This window comes from Dermacentor andersoni, chromosome 4 (genome assembly GCF_023375885.2).
Source record: "Dermacentor andersoni chromosome 4, qqDerAnde1_hic_scaffold, whole genome shotgun sequence".
Taxonomy (NCBI): Eukaryota; Metazoa; Arthropoda; class Arachnida; order Ixodida; family Ixodidae; genus Dermacentor; species Dermacentor andersoni.
Window position 1 is genome coordinate 10409742 of NC_092817.1, and position 26166 is coordinate 10435907.

A 26166-nucleotide genomic window follows, 5' to 3' on the forward strand; every position below is an offset into this window, starting at 1 on the left:
AGCTCCGCCAAGAACCGGCGCCCCTGCGCGGAAGTTCGGAATGCTGTGTAACTTCGAACAGCAAGTGAAAACAACCGTATTTGCACAGCTATCTTGTTTGAAACAAACGATGACAATATAAACACGTCTATGCGAGCACTGTAGACGTGTTTCCGCAAGGCCGCGTTAGCAGTATCGGATCCGTTGACAGCTGCCGATGACCAGGAGCCGGCAGGCATAGCTCGCTGAGCCATCGAATCCGACACCGGTTGCGCTTGTGACACGATCGCTTGCAGCTCGTATAACGAAGCGCCTATGTTAGTCGGCACAACGTGCACACAGTTATGTCACACTTAAATTCCAGCACATTTGATTTCATTGGCGCCGACAGAAGCGAACGAGCATGCCAGGCGAGCTTGCGATCGCTGGGAGACGATGTAGGCCTAGCTCGCCGGCCGTCTATCCGGGGCCGAGGGTCCTTGCGATGCGTCCGCAGCTCGTAATAAAGCGCCTAAATTCGTCAGCACAATCAATGCCTGAACATTTATGTTTCTCTTAAGTGAAAATACGGTTAGTTTTCCCGGTGCCGTTAGTAGCAATGAGTAAACACGCCAGTCAGGCGAGCCGCTTCGTATACAGACGATTGCTGGCGCGTCTGCGCTTACCGCGTCCGAGTAGAAATCACGCCAACGATTTACTATTTCGCACAACGTTTTATAACTCGCACTCTTTCGAGGTCACCTTATTCTAGAAGTTATTTCGTGTCAAAAACAAATTGTAGCCGATTTATGTGCCGCCTTCAGCGGCGAAAGAGGCCCGCGTTTCGACCAGGGAGACAAAAAAAGAAAGCAGACATCAGACCCGCTCGCCGGCCCCGCCCCGCCGGGTCTACTACGTGGCCATGACGTTCACGCTACCGACGCTGTCATTGGCTGCGGTCGTCCGACCGATACGGCAGTCGCACGACAATTGGCCTCGAGCTCCACCACTGGAAAAGCTGGCGCCACCGTCGGCGTGACGTGCTATGAGGGATCACGTGGACTTAGCGGCCGCGTCGGCTGCTTCGGGAGCGCCGAAGCGAGCTGAAAATGGAAGTTTAAATTCCCTCGTACGCTGCGGTCCTCATTTAGCGGCGAGATTTTCCCGCTTCGAGTGCCTCCTTTACAGCGCTTGAAAGCACTACAATAGGTAGTGGCTGCCTTACAAGGCGCGCAACATGGTAGGCTACTGCTCGGTGCTGCAGTGCCGGACGTACGCAACGGAGCCCGGTGTCAGTCTTACTCACACGTAGCCGCTGGACAAGAAGCTGCGTGAAGCTTGGCTCGCGAAACATAAAACCGGCAAACAGTCGTCGGCTACAACTCGGGTATGCAGCAAGCACAAACGCGAGGAAGATTTCTGCTACGGCGCCGGGTCTGTGATGTTCGGAAAACGCGCACTGAGACGCTCGCCCGAATCACTGCCCGACTAATGTCATGACAGTTTGGTCTATGAACTTGTCGATGCTATAGATACTGACAAGTTCACTGGAGTGGAAAGGGAGCGGTAAGAAGCACATTAAAAAAAGCATGGCATATGGTCATGTTTGTGTTATGAATTAATGCACGTATTACAAAAGAAAAAAAAGCAGCGGGAAATCGCACGCTGATAACACCGATAAACATACAGGGCGACGCAACTCGAGAAATAATATTGAAGCGTCCAAGAATTTAGAAGAAAAAAAATATTGAATCGTCGCGACGGCACATCAAAGTCCCCGTAGGCGTCGAAGTCTCTAGAATGAAATTATTCTTGAACAGCTCTGATAGCGCCCACGCAACAATGGTTGCTTGTATACTGTCAAATGTTCTGCGGCCTAAAGCTCATGGCCCGGTGCGAAAACGCGCACGCGGCGAAAGCGAATCAGTGCGCGGACAAGCATGCAGACGCGCAGTCGGTCGGTGGGAATCTGTGCGATCGCTGCATTGAGGCTTCATTCTACTACGCTCCATTTAGTTATACAAACACTATAAGAACGTATTTCACATAGTTTGCTCTCAGCGTTTACCTACCTTTCACGTAAGAAGCCGGTTCGGGGGACTCCATCGCGGCGACCGCGCGCAGAGGCGTTCACTGTACGTATTGGGTATTGGGTAAACGATTCTGTGCTTTCAGTTTGCCCAAGATTATTATTTAGGCAGTAAAAAACTTCTCTCGTTTCGAAAGTACTTACAGAAATGTCCGGGAGAGCTCGTGCGTGGTGTTTTCAGTGAGCGCTGACAGCAAAACCTATGAGGAGCGCGCCGCGTGATCCCTCATACTACGCCAGCGACGCGCTTCCGATAGATGGCGACTCCGTAACTCCTCGCCGCCAATATTCAGCAAGTTGGTCGCGCACGCTGGCTGCGCATCAAAGCATACGTCATGGCTTTTTGCGAACACGTGATCACTTTGTTTACATTCCCGTTTCTCCTGTCTCGTTGCTCTCTGGAACCGAAACTTCGACTGGTCGCTACAAAAAAGACTGCAAATAATTACCTGTCGCGCTCTGATGTAAATGAGGTTTCGTGCCGTGATTACTGGGCCATTAACTACTTAATTAGCAGAAAAAACCACGTGGATATTTTTTTGTGTCAGTACTCCTTTAAGAGGAAGCTTTAGCTGGGGCCCAACTACGACGCGGCCTATTCAAATACATGTAAAACGCAAGAACGTTTTTCTGAGATAACCCCTGGGCTGATTTCAATGAAATTTGTTGCATTTGAGAGAGAAAGTTAAACGTTAGAGACTGTTGGAAGCGGAATATCGATTTAGGGCCTGAATTTTATTAAAAAGGTCTTCAAAAATTCTAAAGCTCGAATAAAATAGAAGCACGAAGTTTACAAATTAATAACTCTGCATCAATAACAGGTATCGCGGTTCTGTAAACCGCAGCCATTAGATCACTGAAAGCAGACAAATTCAATAGGCCATTTTACATCTGACGTGAATTTGTTACGTGTGTACAAGGGTTCTGCAAAAGCTGTTATTTCGTATTACTAAATTGTTTTGAAATTCATGCGTAACAAATCAATTTTGTCCGCTTTAGATGTACTATTAGATGCAATTCACAGAACTGTGATATCATTTTTCATTGCTGAGTTACAGAGTTGTAAACTTGATAGTTTCGTTTTCTGAAAATTTTCGATTTTCAGAAAACGAAACTAAATAAAAGATTACGACTAGCTCAAAAATTCGAAACCAACAGTCACTAGATTAGAAGTTTGTTTTTCTTTTAACTGCAACGAACTTTGTCAAATTTGGTGCAGTGGTTGTCGAGAAAAACGATATCTCCTTTTACATGTATTTAGATAGGCGCACCCGAGCTAAAGCTTCCTCTTAAGGGTGCGGCTGAAATGTTCAACTTGGCTGAGACATGCGCGTTGGAACCATGTCGGTCGAACGATGACTGAGGTGGAATGTGCCGCGAGAGCGAGGACGAAAGGAGAATGGCTATTCTTCCCGAATTTACGGCTTCCCCCTCAAGGACGAGACAGCAAGCCGTGAGCACACTGCTCTGCAAAAGCTCACTGAAGCGTCCGCAAGGTTACGCTGCTAGGGTACTGACCGTGGAGCAGATTATATTATTTATTCATTTTACTTTTTTCTCCAAAGATTATGTATAGGCACTCTTAAAGGGACATTGAAACGATTTTGACGATTTTGTGCAAACGTACAGAGTGGTTAGAGTAGGTCCTTCTGATCATTAATAGACGCATCTAAGTGCTCCGCGTAAAGCGTATAATTTATTATAAGGTTTTAAATATGTACATCACTGCCGATTGCACCCCATCGCTCGGCTGAATTTTAAGCCGCCCCTACCCGTTTGACGTCATTTACCCCAATGACGTTAGTAGGGCAAGCTATACGATTGGCTGCCCAGGGCGCATCATCAACAATTTTTCCAACTTTATGGTGAACAAATGTTGTCCGTAATACACGGAATGCTAGTTAATTTGTTTCTATAAAAGAAAGGAAGAGAAAGAGAATGCACAAGAACAATTTCTCACTACACTTAAGTACTTCCGGCACACAGCAAGCGTCGTCTGCTTGTGCTACAACATGCTCCATGTTGACGAGTGCTCCGCGGTCAGAGTCGGTCTCAGTCTTTTCGCGAGTATTATGATTCGACTTTGTTGCGTTGTGGACTGAGCGACTGGCAATATGTCAAGCTGCGACATCGTGTCCCTCTGCAAGGCAGCAGACGAGCGGACTGGCTGCAGCGCATCGGACTGCCGCTATCCGATCGGCGCCAGGATTTGCGCGTTTGCGGCCATGCGCGTTAGCGGCCATCACTTTACACCGGAAGATTACTACATCGATAGCGTTTCGCGAGTCCGGTATTAGGGTAAATGCAAGCGCAAGGAGGTAAGGCCTGGCCGTTTGACCGTGTCGTTTCACGGGATGAGCAGAAGCGCAAATGCGGATGGTCTGCACGGTGCAGCCACCTGGTGGCACAGAGCTCAACCACACACAGTAGCAGTAACGAAATGTATTCCTCTTTGCTGCTGGCGTAAATTTTTCGCAGGAGTGTAATGGTTAACACGTTGTTTTTGTAAATGCTTGAAATGTTTTACACTAGGTTAGAGCCATATTAGCGCTTTGTTTGGCTGGTTAAGCTATGCGCCAACAGGTGGCTGGAACGTGCAGACCGATCAGGCCGCTCACGTACGTCTACGCTAAAGTTCCTTCATCAGCTTGAGTTTGTGCCTCCAGCCATCCGTCAAAAAACGCCTGGCTCGCTTGTGGTTACCGGAATACCAGACACGTTCGGCGCTGCGACAGAATCCTCGCAATTAACGCCCGTTGCTTCGATAGCTCTCGCTTGGGGTCGACTGCAGAGCAGCTGGCGGAGAGCTTGGAGAGGCTTCGCTAAAACCCCTTAAACTTCGTAAAGTACTGCCACGCTTTGAAGAATGCCGCCTCCTCCTCGCGCGCTCTCTCCTAGGCCGATGCCGCGTCGCTATTGGCCTAATTTCATCACTAGGGTCCTCGCGGCGTGCATCAGCGCCATTCTTGCTCGAGAACCGTCTACGGAGTGGCGAGGATCGCATGTTGGCGCCCTTGCTACGCTCGAGTAGTGTAGGCGGCGCCACGGTCAAGGAGGGAGCGTGAAAGATAGGAGGAACAAGGATGAGTGAAGGCGGGGGAGGAGAGTGTCGCTACTTTACGAAGTTTAAGGGGTTTTAGGCTTCGCGTGCTCCTAGAGAACCGGAAGTCGACGACACGACGTGCCATCATGACGCAGCGCCAGTGAAGGCGGAGCTTAACCCCGATCACTCGGTGAACTAGTTGAGAAGATGCATGACTATGGAGGAGGGTAACTTGTAATCGTCCGTCTCTCTTAATATGAGACGTTTCCCACAAATTGTGGCGCGAATGATTAACTTTAGCTGTACCCTACGCGTCTACAAAATTTGTGCGAACCGTTTCAGGAGCCGTTTAAGAGGAAAAAAACGAAATAAGGAAAGAAACAATTTATGATAACTCAAAGGGAAGCTCATTACTTTTCCAATGCGAGATCAGGATGCCTTAGAGCATGCACTTATAAAGCGAGATATTGGCCTCGAGCTTCACCACTGGAAAAGCTGGCGCCACCATCGGCGTGACGTGCTATTAGGGATCACGTGGACATAGCGGCCGCGTCGGCTGCTTCGGGAGCGCCGAAGCGAGCTGAAAACGAGAATTTAAATTCCCTCGTACGCTGCGGTCCTCATTTAGTGGCGAGATTCTCCCGCTTTGAGTGTCTCCTTTACAACGCTTGAAAGCACCACAATAGGTAGTGGCTGCCTTTGAAGGCGCGCAACATGGTAGGCTACTGCTCGGTGCCGCAGTGCCGGACGTACGCAACGCAGTCCGGTGTCAGCCATATTCACACGTAGCCGCAGGACAAGAAGCTGCGTGAAGCTTGGCTCGCTAAACATAAAACCGACAAACAGCCATCGGCTACAACTCGGGTATGCAGCAAGCACAGACGCGAGGAAGATTCCTGCTACGGCGCCGGGTCTGTGATGTTCGGAAAACGCGCACTGAGACGCTCGCCCGAGTCCGCTGCCCGACTAATGTCATGACGGTTTGGTCTATGAACTTGTCGATGTTATAGATACTGGCAAGTTCACTGGAGTGGAAAGGGAGCGGTAAGAAGCACATTAAAAAAAAAGCATGGCATATGGCCATGTTTGTGTTATGAATTAATGCACTGGAGTACAAAAAAAGAAGCAGCGGGAAATCGCACGCTGAGAACATCGATAAACATACAGGGCGACGCAACTCGAGAAATAATATTGAAACGTCCAAGAATTTAGAAAAAAAAAAAAGATTGAATCGTTGCGACGGCACATCACAGTCCCCGTAGGCGTCGAAGTCTCTAATTGAAATTATTTTGAACAGCTCTGATAGCGCCCACGCAACAATGGTTGCTTGCATACTGTCAAATTCTCATATTCTGCGGCCTAAAGCTCATGGCACGGGGCGAAAACGCGCTCACAGCGAAAGCAAAATATTGTGCGCGGACATGCATGCAGACGCGCAGTCGGTCGCTGCGAACCCGTGCGATCGCTGCATTGAGGCTTCATTCTGTTATGCCCCATTTGGTTATACAGAAAGCCCACTCTAACAACATATTTCACCTAGTTTACTCTCAGCGTTTGGCTACTTTTCACGCAAGAAGCCGCGGTTCGGGAGACTCCATCGCGGCGACCGCGCGCAGTGGCGTTCACTGTACGTATTCGGTAAAGAGGTAGCGCCTGTAAACGATTCTGTGCTTTCAGTTCGCCCATGATTATTATTTAGACAGTAACAAACTTCTCTCGTTTCGAAAGTACTTAGAGAAATGTCCGGGAGAGCTCGTGCGTGGTGTTTTCAGTGAGCGCTGACAGCAAAACCTATGAGGAGCGCGCCGCGTGATCCCTCATACTACGCCAGCCAGGCGCTTCCGATAGATGGCGACTCCGTAACTCCTCGCCGCCAATAAGAAGGAAGAAGAAGCATGTACTTTGCTGCGGTAAACTAGGGAAACGATAGCGCACGTTTTATTAGAATGTGAAGTTATCTGCCCAGCGGTCGATTTAGGTACCTCTGGCCTTCTTTGAACCCCTGGGTTCAGCGAGAACAGGGGCAAAGTAAACATGTCCGCAATAGAGATTAGTAAGAGGCGATTGGAAGATTGGTGGAAGAAAAGTGGGGAAAGAACAAACAACGGAGGCGTACAAAAACAAAATTCCCAATAAGGGTTCAGAAAGCTTGGTTATGAGAATTTAACATAGGTCATAAGACAATATGATAACAATAGTGCTCTATGCCTAACACGCTACAAGGTAGATAGAGAAAATTAAATAGATATATACAAGAATGCTAGTAGGAAAAGAATTCATAGTGTACCTGAGTAACTCAAGCAGGCTAGGTGATGATTTACCTCACCCCATTTCAAAGAGAATGCCAATAGATCATCATCATCATCACGGGTGGCAGGCGGTACCGATGGCTGGTGACCAAGCGCACGGTGTTTAAGCGATCGTTAACGCGGTGAAACCACGGTCTACGTAATCCTTTAGATGTGCTTCTCAAAGGTTGGTTGTCTGACTAGAATAGCTGTCGCCTGCAATGCCTGCAAACATACGCCGAGCTAAGATCGAGGCTAATGGCCTTCGAGATTGTAATGCACGCGTGATGGAGATTTCGGAAGCCACGCAAGGTAGCGCCCAGTGGTTCTGCCATAGAGTTTCATGGTTCTGCAGCCACACTCGCGACCGACACTACTATTTCAGAGTAGAAAAAGGAAAGGGCAGGGTAGCTGCTTTTCTGCTCATGCGGCAGGCATCTAGTAAAAGCGGCAATGCTTTTGCGTACTGAAAGTGCCTGAAGTACGTCCTGACTGCCATGCCTTGACTGCCAGAAGCAGCCACAAACAATACGACAAATTTAGCATGGTGTTGCATCTCGCTTGGCAACACTCGTACTGCGCATGCGCGCGGTTTCACAGAATTTGCTGCGACTGTTGAACTTGCGGTGTCGGGTAATTCTAAATTGTTTTTGTGTCAACGTGCACTGTGTCGCGATTACTTGGATGCTTGAAATTAATGCACTCGCGGATTAACACCCTTTGTAGCTTATCTTACTTAGTTGTCGTTTCACAGTGTGTACCCGTATTAGGTAGTTGCTTAGCCGTGACACCCATGGGGACATACTGTTATGCACATGTGCAAAAGAGCGCACGATCGAGCTAAGCACAACATTTGATTCTTGATCATAGATATAAAGCCAGCAGCTTCCCAAAGCGGCAATGTTTGGGAACCAGAATCCGTTCGGGACTACCACAGGATTTGGGACGGGTAAGTGTCATTGTCTTGATTCCGCACTTCATCGCCCTGCGCTCTGCTTTCTTATTCTACACTTTTCTCTCCTTGAATCGGTGTGTTGTGATGCAATCATTTAATCGCACAAGAACTGTTTCTGTGTGCAAATGTGCTTGTGTGGCTTCCTTCTTCTCTTTACAGGGAGTACCTTTGGGTCTACACAGCCAACGCCATTTGGGCAAAGTATGTTGTCAAGCCCGTGTTTCTGCGCTTTAACTTAAGCCCTGCGTACATTTTTTCTCGTTGCATCTTTTTATAACTCACGAATTGCGCTATGGCTAGCAGCTTCTGCCTATGTATGACGACTATTGGGCCTTCTGAATGAGCTGCATTCGTTTCCTAAAGTTTTGAAGCCGCTGCGCGCATGAGCGAAGGTACACATTTGCGCTCGTTCCACCCCGGTGGGCCGTCCTGAACCTACAGCGCAGTGAGGTTTACCTGGAACCAGTGGCGTATATCCTGAAAGTGTTTTTTCGGAATGCGGGTGGGATAGGTGGGGAGAAAGGGGGAAGGCCCCATACTAACAAATTTCTGAGGGGGGGTGGGGCACATGTCTAATGTGCCACCTTCTGGCTGGGACAAAATATGGGACAAAAGAAGACGCATAGGGACACACACACACACACACACTTATATTGTCCCGTCTTTGAATCGCGCTGCTGTACTCCCCTTGAAGATGTATTTCCAACAAGCCCACATTGCAACCCCCGCTCTATATTCCACTTCGACTCAAGAAAGTATATAGCTACGCTACCCTTCGAGTGAAGTGGTCACTGTGCTTCGTGATTATCCACGCTAATTCTTGAGAAGTATAGCGTCTTCATTGGTAGAGTGGAAAAAGTTCGAGTTAATAATCGTTTGAGAATATGGGGGTAAGTTTTGCCTCTTGAAATGTGGCTTTTGACCCTCCTACAGTTCTTGAATGTGCAGACATTCATTGGTCAGGGAGGGTTTCATTGCTTTATATTCTCTTGACCTGTGCCTTGCACTACTACAAGTTTCTGTTTCCAAGCTGTACTTGTGCATTCTCACTATTTTGGTGTGCACAAGATACTGTGCCTTTTCTGTAAGAATCTTGTCTATTCCGGATAAGGATCGCTGTGAGTACTTCTTCATGTGCACTGATCTGTGCGCAGTGCTGTATAGCGTGCAGTGCTCTGTAGTGTGCAAAATAGGGTGACAGCATGAGCGATCTGAATGCTGTGCTTGTATCTGGCTGCTCCATGTCAACTGATATACATTCTTAGAAAGACCATTTTTCTGGCCACAACTCTTCCTTAATTTATTTACTTGGTCTTTGCCATTCTTTTACCATTACAATATACAGCATCATGTTCCAGTTGCAGTTCTTGTGTAATAGCAAATTTAAGTGCCATATTGCATTGAGAATTATCGCTAAGAAAGGACGAACTCTTATCACCTTCACGAACATGCAAGGTCAACGAAACCAACAACTAGCCCTCCTTAAGCATAAGAAGTTTCATTGTTCAATGGCAAACTATGTTTTGTTAGTTGTTTAAATGGTATGGTGCTTAGAAAATTTTAATGTTCAGCTTGGACTGATTGTGTAGACTTCAGGGACTACAGGATCATGCATGAGGCAAATATTTATGCTGTTGAGGGCGATCCACACTAGCTTCACTAAGTGCACCAGCTCAGTCAGCTTAGCTCTTGTTACAAACCTCTGCTCTGAGTGAACCGCAGGTTTGATCCATGACCACTGAAGTCCCATTCTAATGGTGATAGAATTCAGAAATGCATTTGTGATTATTTCGCCATTTGAGTATAAGGATATTTCTTCTGCACTGAGCTTTAGTGCTTGAAAAAAAAGCTGTTTACATAAAGAAAAGCTTTGTTATAGAAGAAAACATGTGCAAACCTACGATTGCTGGGTTTTTCGATTCTTGCAGATTTTTTAATCATGATTCACTCATCTTTTTGTTTCTTTCTTCGACCAAACCATTTTTTTATCACTAATTCTTCACATAGCAATGTACAGCTATATTTAGACCTTGCTCTGCATTATACTCTATAACTATACTTTCCGCATGCATATACAGTCAAATTCAGTTTATTTTCTTCTCATCACTGCCATGATCACACAGGTGCTGTGGTGCATAGCTATTCCAGTGCATGACTGGGTCGAGGAAACTGTCATGGTTACAGCAGTGGCTGCTCAGCATATGTATATGACTCTGGTGATGGAAAACAAGTCCACCATTGACAGTGATCCACTAGGGACAACTCTGTCAAGTGGCTGCTGTAGTTGCCAAGCAAATTTTGGTTGGTGGCAGGTCAGGCAGTTTCTTACCTTAAAGCAAACTACATGCCAGGGTTGGTACCGGTTATGTTCTTTGTCACAGGGTTATGCCACACTTTGCTTGCGCATTCACTATATCAGACAATTATATTTTATTTGCACATGTTCACATTAAAAAAATATAATTTATTTCAGTTTCATGTACAAGGAAACAGTGTTGCAAAAATGAAGAGCACCTGACCCAACCACCTGTATTCTTTAACGGCCACAATAAATAATACAAGCACGTTTAAATCGGCTATTCACAACTTTTGGTTAGCAGCACTTGTTAATTTCTATTTTGTTCTTGTTTTGCATTTATTGTCAGCTACTGTTTTCACTTTAATCCTGAGGACTTAAAGGGCATAGAGCTTCATACAATAATTACTTGAGGGAACTCTGGTGCTAATGTCAATGATAGCTGCAAGTAGGGTGGTTCAGCCAGCATGGGAATGGTGGTTAGTACATGGATTTGCTTAAGCTTTGTCCTGTTTTCACATGGCTTCGTGACTTTTAAAACTCGTTACTTTCAACAAAGCATTGTGTACTAAATATATAAATAAACATTATTAAAGTTGTCCAATGGCAGGATTCGAACACAGAACCTCTAGCACAGAAGCTCGATGTTGAAACCATTATGCCGCTGATGCATGCATCAACAAGCGGCATAGAACGGCCTTATGAACTTATGAACTTATGAATGGCCTTATGAAGCAAGTAGCAGTGATTGTGCATGTTTGCACTCTTCTGCATTTAGAAAAGTATAGATTGCGCTAAAATTTAGGACAATTGAGGCAGATAAACTGTAACAAACAAAGCCACAGGGATGCCTGAATCCACAACCCAAAGATCAAACAAATCCGTGTACTACCCATCATTCCCATGGTGGCTGAACGATTGCAGTGCCAGTGTTCCCTCTAGTAATTATTGTAGGAGATTCTATGCTAAAGGGGTCCTGAACCAAACCTCGGGATTGGTGAAAAAACATAATCTGCAGATAACACTTGCTGCTGTGAACATTGCAGCCAAATTTTGCAGTCGTGTGCAGCACGGGGAGCTCACAAGTGGAGCGGGAAGGGAACACTCTATTTTCAAACGAGGCCCTCTCCACACCCATTTCGAAGATGCTGGTGGCTTGCATATGTTGTCACATGCAAGAACCCCATTGATGGCTGCTGTTGGCTGATAGCTGAAAAAAAGAAAAAGAAGGGTGTTTGGATCACTGTGCTTCTTCCAACTGTTACTGTGTATATTTATATACTCAGTTTAATAAACAAGCTGAAACAAGTGAAACGTGGGGTTTCAAATTTCAATAAGAATTACCTACTTCTGGCAGAAGCCGACTATTGTCTGCTTGCACTCGACTGTGGCCACCTGCATCGGAATTAGAGTTTGGCCGCACTCCTTATCGGTGTCGTAACTGTTAGGTCTTGCTGATTTTGATTAATTTTGAACACTCAGCTAGCTTTGGACCAGGCAAAACTTAAGGTCAAACCACACATGCGCTTACCAGTGCCCCCTTACTGCTGGCTGCTCCTGGCTAGATGCCTTGAAAAACATCACTTTGTAATGAGCTATTGACAGTGCTTAAAAATTTGTAATTTGGATGTAGCAATTCATCGGTAAAGGTGGTGCATGGTAAAGCTGATTTGGGCCACATATTACAGCCAGATGGGAGCACATGAGCACGAGTGCACCCTTCATGCTCTGTCTAGCACAAAGCAAGCATTGCCCATGTGCACTATAGTTCCATGTAGCTACATCTCCTACATAGTGTAGATACCACGGCCGCCGCGTGATGCTGCAACGAGCCCGCTTGCTTTAGCTCGCTGAGGACAACCACATTTCGTGTTTGGCTCGTTGTACGTGCCATAATTGGAAATAGTGGTGTCTACACGAACATTCAAAACCAAATTTGAACTGCGCACCATGGTGACCTTTAGTAGGCGGAGCATTGTGGGCACGCCCCGCTCCGCCGTAGCCTTCGCAGCGCAAGGCATTGAAAAAGGACCGGGAGCACCGCGAAGGGAATCACAGGCGATCTTTGATTGCCAATAACACTGCTTCTGCTGAAAGCATTGGAGTACTTTTTGCTGAAAATTATTTCTGAAATAGTCTAGTGTAACATCAAATGCATTTCTCGACTTCTATAAAAAGCCTTTCAGGGCCCCTTTGAAGGTATTGAAGTAAGTGGAATGGGACATATAATAATATTTAAGCAAAAATGGATAAACATTGGAAGTGCACACTTGTGCACACACATGCACATGGGTCATTTAGCTCCTGTGAAGTACTGGTCATGCAACTGTTCATCACAGATACAGTGCGGGATCCACAACTGTATAATAATAAATTGCAGTTGACTTGTACTTATTGTGCTCAACAGCAGTGTGACATCACGGAATATGTATGGAAATTCTATGAAGGTATGCAATAGCATGCTGTAACACGCACTGGCAAAACATTGCACTGTTGCATGTGAAGCAAGATGTTAAGGTTCTTTTCAAGACTGCATAATTTCCAGGCATACCTTGAACATCTAAAGCAGTAGAAAAGGCCTACAAAAATGTGCTTAAAGAGTTTGATGTGGTTTTCACATTGTACTATTGTACTGCATTATTAGTAGCCACATTAATATAATCTTAAGCATAGAAAAGAAGAACCAGAAGGAGAGATTCTGATGCCCCCCTGACACTTTCTGTGCTATTATTTACAGCCGGCAGTGCTTTTGGGACCTCGGCCTTTGGTGCCACATCAGCGCCCAGCACAAGTGGTGGTGGCCTCTTTGGGAGCACAACTCAACAGACTGGGAGCCTGTTCGGCAGCACAGGCTCTACTTTTGGCCAACCTTCAACATCAGCCACACCTGGCTTTGGTAAGGCTGGTTGGCACATCACTATTTTCTACATTTGCACAAATGCTGCAGGAGCAACTTGAGTCTTTCCTCACTACAGCAAAGGGGATAATTTTTGGTAGATCAGTATTTCTATTGGAAGAAATATTAGGTGCAACATCTAGGGTGATAAATCAACTGGTAGTTTAATTGTTTGTGTCTTTATGGGAGTAAGAAAAGTTTTGAACATTAATTATGTGAAATTTCCAAGACGACTCAACAAAAGAACATGAGAAAAATAATCTTCAAATGTACTGGAGAGCTGGTTGGGCGAAGCTGTGCAATGTAGAATGCTGCGCACTATACCAGTGGCCCCCGCCCCATCTTCAAGCTAGGGCGTGCTAAAATCTTTTCGCTCGTTAAGTGCTGACTTGAAAAATAAGAACTACTATAAGGGATAACAGTTTTGATGTGATGTGCCTTAATAGCTTGGTTAGAACATGAATATGGTGCGAAGTCTTATTCAGTAAAACTGGTGATGGTAGTGCCTACAGTCATCTACATTGGGATGAGGACTTGCCATAAGTCAAAAAGTGACAATTATTCAGGACAACCTGAGACCGTGAAGATGTCCTAAAGGGTTGAACCAAAGCTTTTTTTTTTGCTATCCCCATTGGATGGGTTTGGCGTGGATGCTGGATCAGCCCGTATCTCACTTGTTATATTTGTGCATATGCTATATCATAAACATTATGCACGTGCTTATGCAAGCTTCAGCAAACCAGCCTATGTCAGCACTGAGTGCTGATCAACAAAGTAATGCCAGTGAGCGCAACTCAGTTCTGCATAATCAGAATAAATCCCAATGTAAAACCTGTACTTATAATGTCAGCTCATAGGCATCTTTGAAGCACACAAACCTCTTAGGATATTCAGCAGCTTCTTTGAATTTCTTATACAGGGTTTCTACCAACAGGCAAAACCGGGAATTCTCAGTGATTTTAAATAGTCTGGAAATACTCGAGAGGAATTTATGCTTCGATCAGGGATAATTAGCTGTAATTTTATTAAAGGGAATGGAAGTCTCGGTAATGCTGGCTTGAGTAACGGAGAGGAATCATAACGAATCGTCTTTGACGCCGTGCCGTCAGGTGGAGGAGTTGCCAGTGTACATACAGTCAACAACAGACTTTCCGAATGCCCGATCATTCGCATGGCTTCGCGGCACCACCATACAGTCAATGTATAAGAACGTCTGAAATTTCGGAGGCAAGAACCCTTCGCTGTCCGATTAGTCGGACATTTTGCTGTGACTGCAGGTCCAAAACGGCACTCATCAAAGCCACCACCGCCGCCGTTTTGATCACCTCGCTGCCTCGAAACGGCACTCTCGCATGCAGATCCGCTGGCAGCCGTCGGCATCACCGCGGCAAACGCTAGGCCTAGCTGCTTCGACGTTAACTATTGAGCTTCTTGCCGTTCGGTGCCGTGTTTTTCATTGAAAGAATTCACCGCTGTCAGCAATAGCACCGACTCCACCTCTGTGGTCGTCACGATTGGCTTCGAAGCTCGGAAAGCACGACCCGTTGCATATGCCGGTTCCCAAAAGTCAGCTTCGCCTCAACACAGGAATGTTAAGCCGTCAAGGATACGCGAACATATTGCGGTGAAGCATAACAAGCTTGGGAAGGGGCAATTGTCACGGGACGCAGTATGTATTCCTTAATTATATACGCGTGCACCTGCCATCTCCTGTCACAGTACCAGCACCGATATGCTTAGTAAGTCTACTGGCATGCGTCTTTGGATGTGCCTGTGGCCATTTGAGCCCTTAAGGGCAGTAAAAGACGCATTCATTTTTTCGAACTGCCGGATTTTTCAGATGTTTTTGTGGCCCTTAGGGAGTTCGAAAAATCGGACGTTGACTGTACAACTGCCCAAAAACTGCCCAAACGGTCTGTGGGGCGAATGCACGGCGGTCGAGAACAGAAAGTACCGTCGCATTGAAGAATGATAGGGAAAGGAACTGTGCCGCCTCTTATTTGAAGGTGCTTGAGCTCAAGAAGCGAAGTGTTCGCTGACACCGAGATGCAGGTGACCCTCATTCAAGCCAAAATAGACTCTTTAAATCGGTTAAATACAACACTGAGGCGTGAACATCTCGGCGAACTTTTATGGTCGGGCACAGTGTGTGAAGCTCGCAAGCAGAGCATGAAGTCGCCATTTTCTAAAACACTTTCTTTTCAACAGAAGCCTTCTCCTTACTCTTTTAAGGTTGCTATATTTTGTCGTATAGCAGATTCCCATATGCGGCTGCTGTTGGCCGCTAGCTGGCGACAGTCAAGAAGGGTGTTTGAATCAGGGCACTTCCTTCTACTGTTACTGTGTATATTTATTGACACAGTTTAATAAACAGGCTGAAATGAAAATAGGCACCTCGAATTTCAATAGGAATTACGTAATTCTGGATGTACAACTATCATACTGTCTACTAACACTCGGCAGCGCCTGCCGACATGGGAATGAGACGTTGGCGTACTGCTTATCAGTGCTGTAGCCATTGGGTCTCCCTAATTTCTATTAGTTTTGAACACTCAACTAGCCTCGAACCACATGAAATTAAGATCAGACCAGACCATGCCAGCGTATGCTTACTCCTGGTCGGTCCTGGCTAGGTGCTTGGCAGACTTCGTTTCATATAGAGCTGTTGCACAAAATGTGCAATTTGGCTGTGACTACTATCTGTTGGTCAAGCTGGTGCATGACAAAGCTGGTCGATACCACGTACCATGACCAGACTGGAGCACATGAGCACGAGCGTGCACTCCAACCCTGACGTACACATAGTTAACCACTACAGTTGCATGTACAGGGAAATCTTGGTATAATGAAATCCAAGGAACTGCAGCAAACTTTTCACTATTCTGAAAGGTGGTTTATTGAAAGCCCCAAAATTAACCATTCTACTCTTAAATTGTCACCGTATGAGCTATCCCCGAAAATGTCGCGTTTGGCTCTTGGCCTGTGCTGTTGCTATTTTCCATAGATTCCGCTATTACTACTGAAGCGCCGTTTAATAAAAATGGCATGCGCACTAAAGAGACACTAACATTGAGAAAACCACCGATAAAAAGGAAGCTCTATGTTGCCTCCAAGGAGCAATGTTTCTTTTTTGCACTCCTTGCCGTGCAACTGCCTTGCTTGAGGCGAGCATCTGAGCTATTCTGTAGTGCAAGCGTGATTAAACGACACCGTCCAGAAAGTGCGACCATGTTGCCTTGCCTCGAGCAGGAAGGTTACATTTCTCCCAGGGTGTAGCTGGTAAGGTCGCAGAATCAAGCATGAAAGAAGAGACGTGCCTCTGTTGCTAGGCGACACTTGTCTGTGCGGAGCATGCACTTGCAAAACATAATGTCCCCTCTCGCGTTTTTCTCCTTCGGCGCCGTCTCAGGTTTTCCAAATCCATACACTGCAGCATCCGTTTTCTGTGCCTTGTCAGCTAGTCTGCTGTTCCATCTGTCCCGAAGAATACACAGAAGTCGGAAGAACTACCAGATTTCAGAATATTAATTTGTGGTACTAAGGCATTGTTAACATGACACTTAAACTGAACAACAATCATTATTCTGAAAGTTTTGTTATTCTAAAGTTGTGTTATTCTAAAGCAATACTGAACTGTTTATACATTGAAACCATAAGCAGTCAGCAGGGGATTTCTGAAAAGTTGGTAATATAGTCTTTATAGTAACAATGTTGCACTGTAGCTGAGTCTTCACATAGCATAGATACCGCGACCACTGTTGGGTGCTGCGATGAGCACGCAAGCTCCTGCGGTTCGCTGAAAACAACAGCGTGCGTTGATTGGCATCTGTAGGTGACATGAATCAAGGACCAAGTGCCAACATCTGACGGAACAGGTTATCTGCTTCCTGAGTAGCACACTCTCGAGGTTTGTCACCATCATGGCCGAAGCTGGTCACATTAGGAATTCTTTCAATGTGAGTCCGGAGTGCTACATCCGTGTTGCTTACTCAATATGTGCTGCCAACATACTCGCACGAGCAAACATGCAATTGATGTTTGTTTGGCCTTCAGAAATTGTGATTCTTGTTGAGATAAGTGTGAAAAGAAATGTGCTACTCATGCCACTTGATGCGAGAATAACTGCACGTAGCTGTCTAGTACACTGCAGCACAGCAAAGATATAAGGCACCATGAACTTAACCGTAACATGAAGGATAGCCTCTGAGTTTGGCGCATCGTGGGTGCCAAAGTCGAAAGTAGTGGCGTCTATATGAACATCCAAAATCAAATTTGAACTCCGAGCCTTGTTGAGCACATAGCAAGCGCTGTGCATATGCACTACAGTTGCATGTAGCTGCATCTGCTACGTAGTGTAGATACTGTGGCTGCTGCAGGGTGCTGCGACGAGCCCACTCCCTTTAGCTCGTTGAGGACAACCATATTTGGCATTTGGCATGTCGTAAGTGCCAAAATCGGAAATACAGTCGATCCCGGATATATCGAACTCGAAGGGGATCATGAAATAGTTCGATATATAGATAATTCGAAATATAAAATATGCATGTCTAAAGCTTCTCTAACAACTCCATACATCTCAAGGCAGTTTCCCAATGTCGTGACCAATGGGAACTTACTGATCTGTGCCTCCAAGGCGCGTAAAAAAACAAAAACACAGCGCAATGACCAGAGCACTTTATTTCGGAAGGAAAAAAATCTGTGACCTTTGCTTGCTTTTTCTTCTGCACCATCAAGTTCATTAAGGTGTCCTCAAGCTGTTTGTTAACAGTGTCCAAATGAGAAAGGAGAAAGGCCAGCTCCTTCCATTGTGCCACAACAGCGGTGAAGGACGCTGAAAGCTAATGCAAGTTCAGCTGCAGTGCATATTGGTTGGTCCTCTTCATCGGAACCTTTGCCACTGCTCGAGTCAGTGTCCTCGTCTTCCATGATGTCAGCCACAATCTCCGCATCAGCATGATTCGCTACAGCTTACACGCCGTCGTCAGCGCTGACCAAATCGCATGCTGTAATGCCGCTTGGGATGGCGCCTGGGAATGCCGAGAGCTGGCGAAATTCGCTGTGCAGGCCTTCTCGACCTTGTCAAAGGTTGGGACGCGCACACGACACGCTCCAGGGCGACTGGACTGCACTGCCTTCAGCTTAACATCGGCTTCATTCTTGAGGATCGTACTCGGGATGTTGCGAGGAATTCCGAACGCTGCGGCAACCGACGACTCTTTCTCGCCAGCCTTCACCCATCGAATGATGTCCGCCTTTGTTGAAAAATCCAAATTGTTGCGTTTTTTTCGCGGCCATGGCTCCGAAACACGTGCCAAAAGCGGAAAGAAAAACGCACTGCACCACACGAGTCTCAAGCCTTCACGTTGGCCTCGTGAATAAAAGGAACAAAGTGAATCGAAAGACGCACCGCTCTGCGTCTCCGCACTACCACAAGCCTAAGCTGCACTGAACTCATTCGTCTCACTGCGCCAGCGGTGTCAGCCAACAAAAACACAGGAAACGGGCGCCTGCAGTCAGTGTGGTTTCTCGCTCCCGCTTCCCTTTCACACCCCATCGCACTCCAAGTGCTCCTCGTCACGTGCATTTTACCCACACGCCCCTTTCTCATAGTGCGGGATTGCACGCGTGAGGTCGCGGGAACATCGCGAGAGCTTCGTGAGGAGAAGCGCACTTGCCGGGGCGCAGCTCAGCATGGAGTTCGATATGCCGGTGCACGGGAGTTCTATATACACGAACAATAGCGCTATACTTTTGCATGGGATTCCCAAGGGGATTTTTCAACTGTTCGATATAGGCAATAATTCGATATATCCGGGATGGACTGTAGTGGCATCCGCATAAACCTCCAAAATCAAATTTGAACTTCGTGCCATGTGGCCAATTGGCCTGATCTTCACACATGCTTCCGTGCTTTTCGCATACACTACTTTTCTTGTTTCCTCCATTCGCGTATTGTTAATCGTTTTGATCGCTTCGGTCGACCTGGTCGAACCTTGTGCCATCGCTTGCCGTGGGAATGCTGTGCACCTCAAGGCACCAACCACGGCCGGGTCATTAACTGCGGGTGAAAAATCGAATACTAAATATTCAATATCCAAATTGAATTATTCGAACGTTCACTATTTGATTCGAAATAGAATATTAGAGTATTTGCGCACCCCTAATAAGATATAAAAGGTGGCTGAGGATCCCTGTAATGGTTATGTCAGTTAGGCGTATAGTGGCTTTGAAACTTGTGGGAGAGGCTCTGCTCATTGCCTGTGCAATGCAGCATGTTCCTATGGGCGGAGTACAGGTAGGCTGATCACACCTAAACAATCACCAGGTACTGTGTAAACTTGAAGTTGAGGCAGATTGGGGGGATTTGTCGCCATCAGCTGCACGACAGACACTAGGACAGGAAGCAAAAGGAGTGCAGACTTTTAACTTGGTTTATTTGAAAATGACAAATGCCTTATATATATATTGAATATGACAATTTCTGCTGAAAGATACAAATGACAATAAAAAGAACCCACAAAATCGAAACAGTAGTGTGAAATCTGCACTCGTTTTGTTCATCTTGTGTCCCATTTGTTGTGCACTTTTCATAACTTTCCTTAGCTGTCGAATCAATTGCTAAAGTACTGCCGATTGCTGAGAGAAATGCCAATGCAGGTTTTGGAGCACCTGCAACTAGCACATCCATGTTTGGAGCCATGAACCAGCAACCTGCTGCCAGTACAGGAATTTTTGGCACCCCGTCATCCTCCTTCGGTCAGCCCCGTCCACAGTTTGGCACCTCCTTCTCAACCACCACTCCTGCCACTGGCACTACCCTCTTTGGCCAGCCTCAGAGCACAGGCCTGTTTGGCCAGACGCCTGCAGCTGGAAGCTCTCTTTTTGGATCAACAGGTCAGATGTACATGTCTCACTGTATCTGTATGAATAGCGCCTGATTTTATCCTTTTTGTAAGGGAGTCTTTCTACAGGCCCTGTGCAAGAAATACTGCCCACAACTGGTGGGGCTAACTTATAATAATGGCCACACTATGTCAAACGTGGTCATAGAAGCAGTTTGCCTAGGGGTGTGATAATAGTATTATTGAAACATAATGAAATATGAGCATAGTTAACACCAACATGAGAAACTTGCAAAACAATGGCACTTTACTTTGTTGTTACATCGAAGTGCCATATATTCTTGTGTGAGGGCAGAATCCGTAAATTTGGGCTTAAATATTTCAGGTAAAAGTATTTTGGAAGTGATCTGTCCATGGGCTGTGAATGGGCTGGGCAACCCTCTTTCCTGAGTGGACCTTGTCAGCCACAGCTGTGTAGCATGCACTGTGCCATCTTCACGAGGTATCAATACAGAGAGCATATTGGTCTCCTCTTATGAGTCTCCTCGTTATTGACTGCGACATTCTGTTCTCATAAAAACCTCTGTAGATAATAAAATTATGCAACATGGTGCAACACCTTCGTATTAATTTTGAACAGCGCAGTACTGGTGTGGTGAATTGAGGCATATTGTGCGGCATATCGGTCTCCTCTTTGGTTGTTTCCGTAGTTTATCGTTAAAGGGAAGCTCGTAAATTAAGCATTGGTGTTGTCACGAAATTCGCATCCTGGTGCGCCTGGTGGTTTGACCTCTTGTGTTTTTTCCCTATGGGTATCATTCATGTAACATGTATGCACTCATTTCCATAGACTGCGCCTTCCCTGAACGTCGCGTGTGCCGTGCACAAACTCTGCTTTTCATACTTACTGTGCATGTTCATTGAGTTAGTTTTCGTTGCTACCACATTGTCTGAAATGTATGCAACCATTATCAACTAAGGCACTCATTCACAGTTTGCATCAGAACCCCAGTAGCTTTTCTATTGTGCAACTTGCTGCTCCATGTCTGAGAATTACTTCACCTTTTAAGGCCGCCTTCACAAAGCTGTCGTTCATCCCATCATAGTCACGGGGTAAAAATATGCCTGACACACATTGGAGCGATATATAGAAAGCGCACATATTGCTGCAGTGCACATATTGTTACAGTGTTGACTGACTGAACCTTTGTTTTTCTGAGACCAAATCAAATCAAATTGTTGTTGTGGTTTAGAAAACATAGTGAATTAGTATTCTGTTGAACTTAGATTGCTTATACAGTTTAGGTTTGATATAATGAAATCGCTAACATTGGCAATTTGCTTCTTCATATCAAAATTTTGTTATATTGAAAGTCTATCTTTTATGCAAATTGGTTCATTCGCCAATGGATTTTTCTTGCACGGAAGGGGCTGCAAAATTTCTGGAATTATCAGGCAGTAAGAAAAGGCAAGTTTGAATAGACAAGAAATAATTTTGTTTCATTTGAGAGTCAAAGACACAGCTTCATGCCATGCTGACAATATCTTCACATTGGCGCTACGAAATGTAGCCAGCCATGTTATTCCATCCATCCCTGAGGCTCAGTGTCGCCCGCAGTGAAAAGACGCTATCATGAAAAGGGCCTGCAGCGGGGAGGGAATGCTTTTTCTGCCTCTTGCTTCAACACGTCTGCGAAACTCGAAATTACGTGACCTCCGGCGCAAAAAGCACAAGAAGACAGCACACCATGCCATGCCATCTCAGCTCGACCAGTTTCACAAGTGGCAGACTACCTCTAAAACAGGGCATGCAGGCTGCGTATGCGCTCAACCATGCTTAGAACCATGCGTAGCCATGGCCAGGAGAGAAAAGATGTGTGCCAACTTGCCCGCTACTTCCTTCCCACCCCGCCCTCGTGTGTACTTGATCATATTACGGTGACCTCGCTGCCCTCCCCCTTTTCCTTTGGTTGTGCAGGAAGACGGCGCTCATCAAGCCACCATCCTTCTTGTCTCAACCTTGCACATTTTCACTCACACCTAAAGCATACAGCGTGCGGGCCGCAATAGGATCTTGTCACACTTGGACTTTATACAGAACATGGCGCTGCTGTGCTTTGGCAGTAGCTCTTTGTCACATGGTGGCATGTGATTTCGGAGGAGCCTGATATGGCCAAGAAATCTTGCATGTGGTGCAGCAGTGGTCGGATGCAGGCTCTAAGTTAAACCTGCCTCGTACCACAGCTCTTGTTCGTGCTGCTTTCACAGTGGTTGTTGCTTGTGAAATATAAAATTAAAAGAGTTAATTTTACTGACCACTGTTTTGTATGAAAAAGAGTAGGTTATGGCACCGCCATCACCTATGGCGGCTGCATGCTCAGGCCTGGTGGTCGGCATGGCACCGTTGTGCGGGCCATTAGTCTTGCTGTTGTGCAAGTGTATTCCAATAACTGAAACTATTCCAATAACCGAAACCGTCGTATAATTGTAAAATTCGTTTTTTATAGAACAAACGAAAGAATTCTGTCTAACAGATGCAAGTTGAAAGGGACTAACTATAGAATTGGTGAAGACTACTCTCGTACTGTACAAAATGCCCGGAAACATCTTTTGGCTTTTGTGAGAACCAAACCGGCTCCATTTTCATTACGCTACAAAACTCTGTGTGTGTGTGTTTCTTCTTTGTCCTCCGTCTTTTTAGCGCCTTCACTTCAGAAATCATGCTTAACCAACACGCCCAACTATCCATCCTAACATCTGTTCATAGGGTCTGCTAAGTACATGTACGACGAAATTACGAAATGTGTGAAAGAAGTCCAATAGCAATCGCTACGTCACCATCAATCAACACAGCGTTCGATAATGACGACCTGCCCTAACGCTACTATTTCAGCAATCTGTTCTAACATGCGTAGTCTCCTTTCCCAACGTTACATTGTATCTAATCTGGTTATGTCATCTGGATGTAATTTGTTGATACTTACCGAAACCTGGCTAACCGCTGACGTATCTGACGCAGAGGTCATGGACGACCTACCCAGTTTATGTTTTCTGTAACAATAGCCAGCACTCTAGAGGCAACGGGGTGCTTAACGCTATTAGTAATACGATACCCTGATTCATTGTTCACAACCCAAGTGACCTTGAAATATTATGGCCACTCTTTTGTGCAACCCCGCAAACTATTTCACTTGGTGTTTGCTACCGCCCCCTGCGAACAGACATTAGCTTTACTGGCAAGCTCAACCGCGTCCTAAATGTACTAATGAAAAAATACGCTAATGCTCAGATTTTGCTCTTTGCAGACTTTAATTTCCCTAATATCAATTGGGATAGCTATCCACCTTTGTCACATAGTTGAACTGAAAATGATTTCCTCAAAGTCTGCTTTAATTTCAACTTAACCCAGCTAGTTTTAGAACCAACATACGTAGTGAAGGGCTCTGCCAGCCTTTTAGATCTCATATTAACTAGCAATCCGTCTAGCCTATCTTCAATATCTTATCTTCGGGAAATTAGCGACCATAAAGTAATTCACACTGTCTTTACCTTTCCATAACGAGAATCATGGAATAAAATAATACGCGTATACAACAAAGGCAACTACGATGCCATTAACCCTTTCACTGTCGGACCTTTCTGGCCGTGACGCACCCCCAGTGTCTGCTTGGTTTCAGGGAACGAGCATAACAGGGAATGAACATAGCAATTTATTTTTGGTTATGATTGGTATACAAATAACACAGTCAATGCAATATGCACATTTCAGTGCTCTGCAGCTGTTGTTAGTAAACATCATCGTCATCATCAGCCTGACTAACATCCGTTCAACATCCGAATCTGACGATGCGGAACTCATCTCTTCCTCGCGTGAGATGCTGTCCGAGTCCAAATCTGAGCTCGGCTCGTATTCTGAATTGGAAGAGCCACTGTTCCAAAGAGCAGACGAAGGTCCCGCGCGCTCAGCCATCCGAAAGTAACCGCGCGCAGGGAGGATGCGCTTTCAGTCGCCCGTACAACGGAGAGAAATGGGAGGTTGTGTGATCAAGAAGACAGAGGGAGATGAAAAAAGGCTAAAACAAAGTTCGAAGGGCTTTACGTTAACTGCTGCAAGTCGGAAGCGAGGATGCGGCGAGAGAGCAAAAGCAGCAATCGAGTCACTCTTTTTGGAGAGGTAACGGCACGTGCGCCTGAACTTGACGCGCCGTAGCAGACACACCAACAGAAGAAAAATAAAAACCTTCAAACCAGCGGAGATGGCAGAACAACCCTTGAACCCATAACCACACGCGCGTGACGCATGATCCAGCGAACGCGGAGCCACCGTGCCACTCAGCAAAGAGAAAGTGGGGAGTGGCAGTCGCACCGTACTCTTCAATACATGGACTAACACAGGTCGGGGCGAAAATACGAACTTGTAGAAAGAGTCAACAGATGGCGTGGCCAGTCCAGGAGCACCAGCTTTGCGCTCAGGCGCGAAATTTTGTATGCATGATAGAGAACATACCGGTACGTCAGTGACACTGTGGGGAAGAAGCGCGATGACGTACCGGTACGTCCGTGACAGCGAAAGGGTTAACAAGGAACTTATGTTCTTCTACCCCACTTTCAATGCTGAATTCCACAACCGCACACTTCAAGCACATTGGTCAATCTTCCAACAAAAAATCACTGACCTTGCTACTAACCACATTCCAGTATGGACTAACAGCAATAAACCTTGGTTCACAAAAAAATAATCAACTCTAGAAAACAAGAAAAAAAGAAAAACAATTTTTTCGATTGGCAAAGCAAAACAATTGTCTGTGGCCTGAGGCAAATATTACGAGGCAGAGAAAGTTTATCTGTCAGCTATACGCCGTGAAAAACACTCTTTTTTCCATGATACGTTGCCTCATGTACTAAGCTGTAGCCCCCAGAAATTCTGGCAGTTTTTAAACCCCCAGCCATCAAATGCTATCATTATTGCCGACCATAGTGATATAGTGATCCCCGAACAAGAGTGTGCTGATGCATTTAACCGCGTGTTTTCATTGGTATTTACCACTGAACCTGATGCTTTGTTACCTATACAGTTGCCGACCGTTTATTCGGACCTCACGGGGACTGCGGAAATGTCCGAATAAACATTTGCCCGAAAAAGCAGATTAAGAAAAAAAAAAATGAAATCCTTTATTTCCACGCACTTATTCGGGCTCAGCAGTAGGCTTGAAGAAATCGTGAATGCACTGTTGCACGCTGTTCCGTTTACGCGCAATCAGATAAGCCTGAATCTTGGAGAGGGTCATACGTTCACTATAGGCGGCTGAAAGCACAGTCACTGGTTTTACACGTTCCGCATGCAATGGCAGCGTAGCACATGGTGCATCATCTTCCGACTCAGGGTCATTGTCCGGCGGTGCAGCAGAAACCTGACGAATGATCTCGCCATCGTCGAGCTCTGCGCATGTCAGTACAGCAGTGTCAGTACCTGTGAAACTGTCAAATGAGACGGTGTCCGGAATCGCAATGCAACCACTGCGCAGGTTTCGGTAGAACATTTTCTGCATCAGTAGGGAGCACATCGGAAGGCGACAAATGTTAGGCCTCCCGTTACCCGCTTGCCGGCATTCCCCAGCGCAGTCTGCGCGGGCACTGTCGGCGCCATTAGACACTTGACGCGATGCTTCCGTATGCTGCGTTGGATCACCGAAACCTCGACACAGCACACAAAACAAACACCACCATGCCGACACCAGTCGCACAAACGAAAAACGTGGCCTACTCGCAGCGTCGTGCGCGAAAAAACAAATCAGCTTC

At 46.0% G+C, this 26166-nt stretch overlaps 1 protein-coding gene across 3 annotated transcripts in view; it reads left to right on the forward strand.

The window, feature by feature from the left end:
- Positions 1-7957: 7957 nt before the first annotated feature.
- The window catches only part of Nup98-96 (nuclear pore complex protein Nup98-96), a 264767-nt gene continuing 246558 nt past the window's right edge, over positions 7958-26166 (forward strand). For 2 of the 3 annotated variants that reach the window (XM_055073379.2, XM_055073380.2), the window contains exons 1-4: positions 7958-8327; positions 8493-8534; positions 13367-13525; positions 20183-20419. In XM_055073379.2, coding sequence (XP_054929354.1) covers positions 8279-8327; positions 8493-8534; positions 13367-13525; positions 20183-20419 — 487 coding nt within the window. In that variant the 5' untranslated portion in view covers positions 7958-8278. The remainder of the gene's footprint in view (positions 8328-8492; positions 8535-13366; positions 13526-20182; positions 20420-26166) is intronic. The other variant, XM_055073381.2, reaches the window with a different exon arrangement.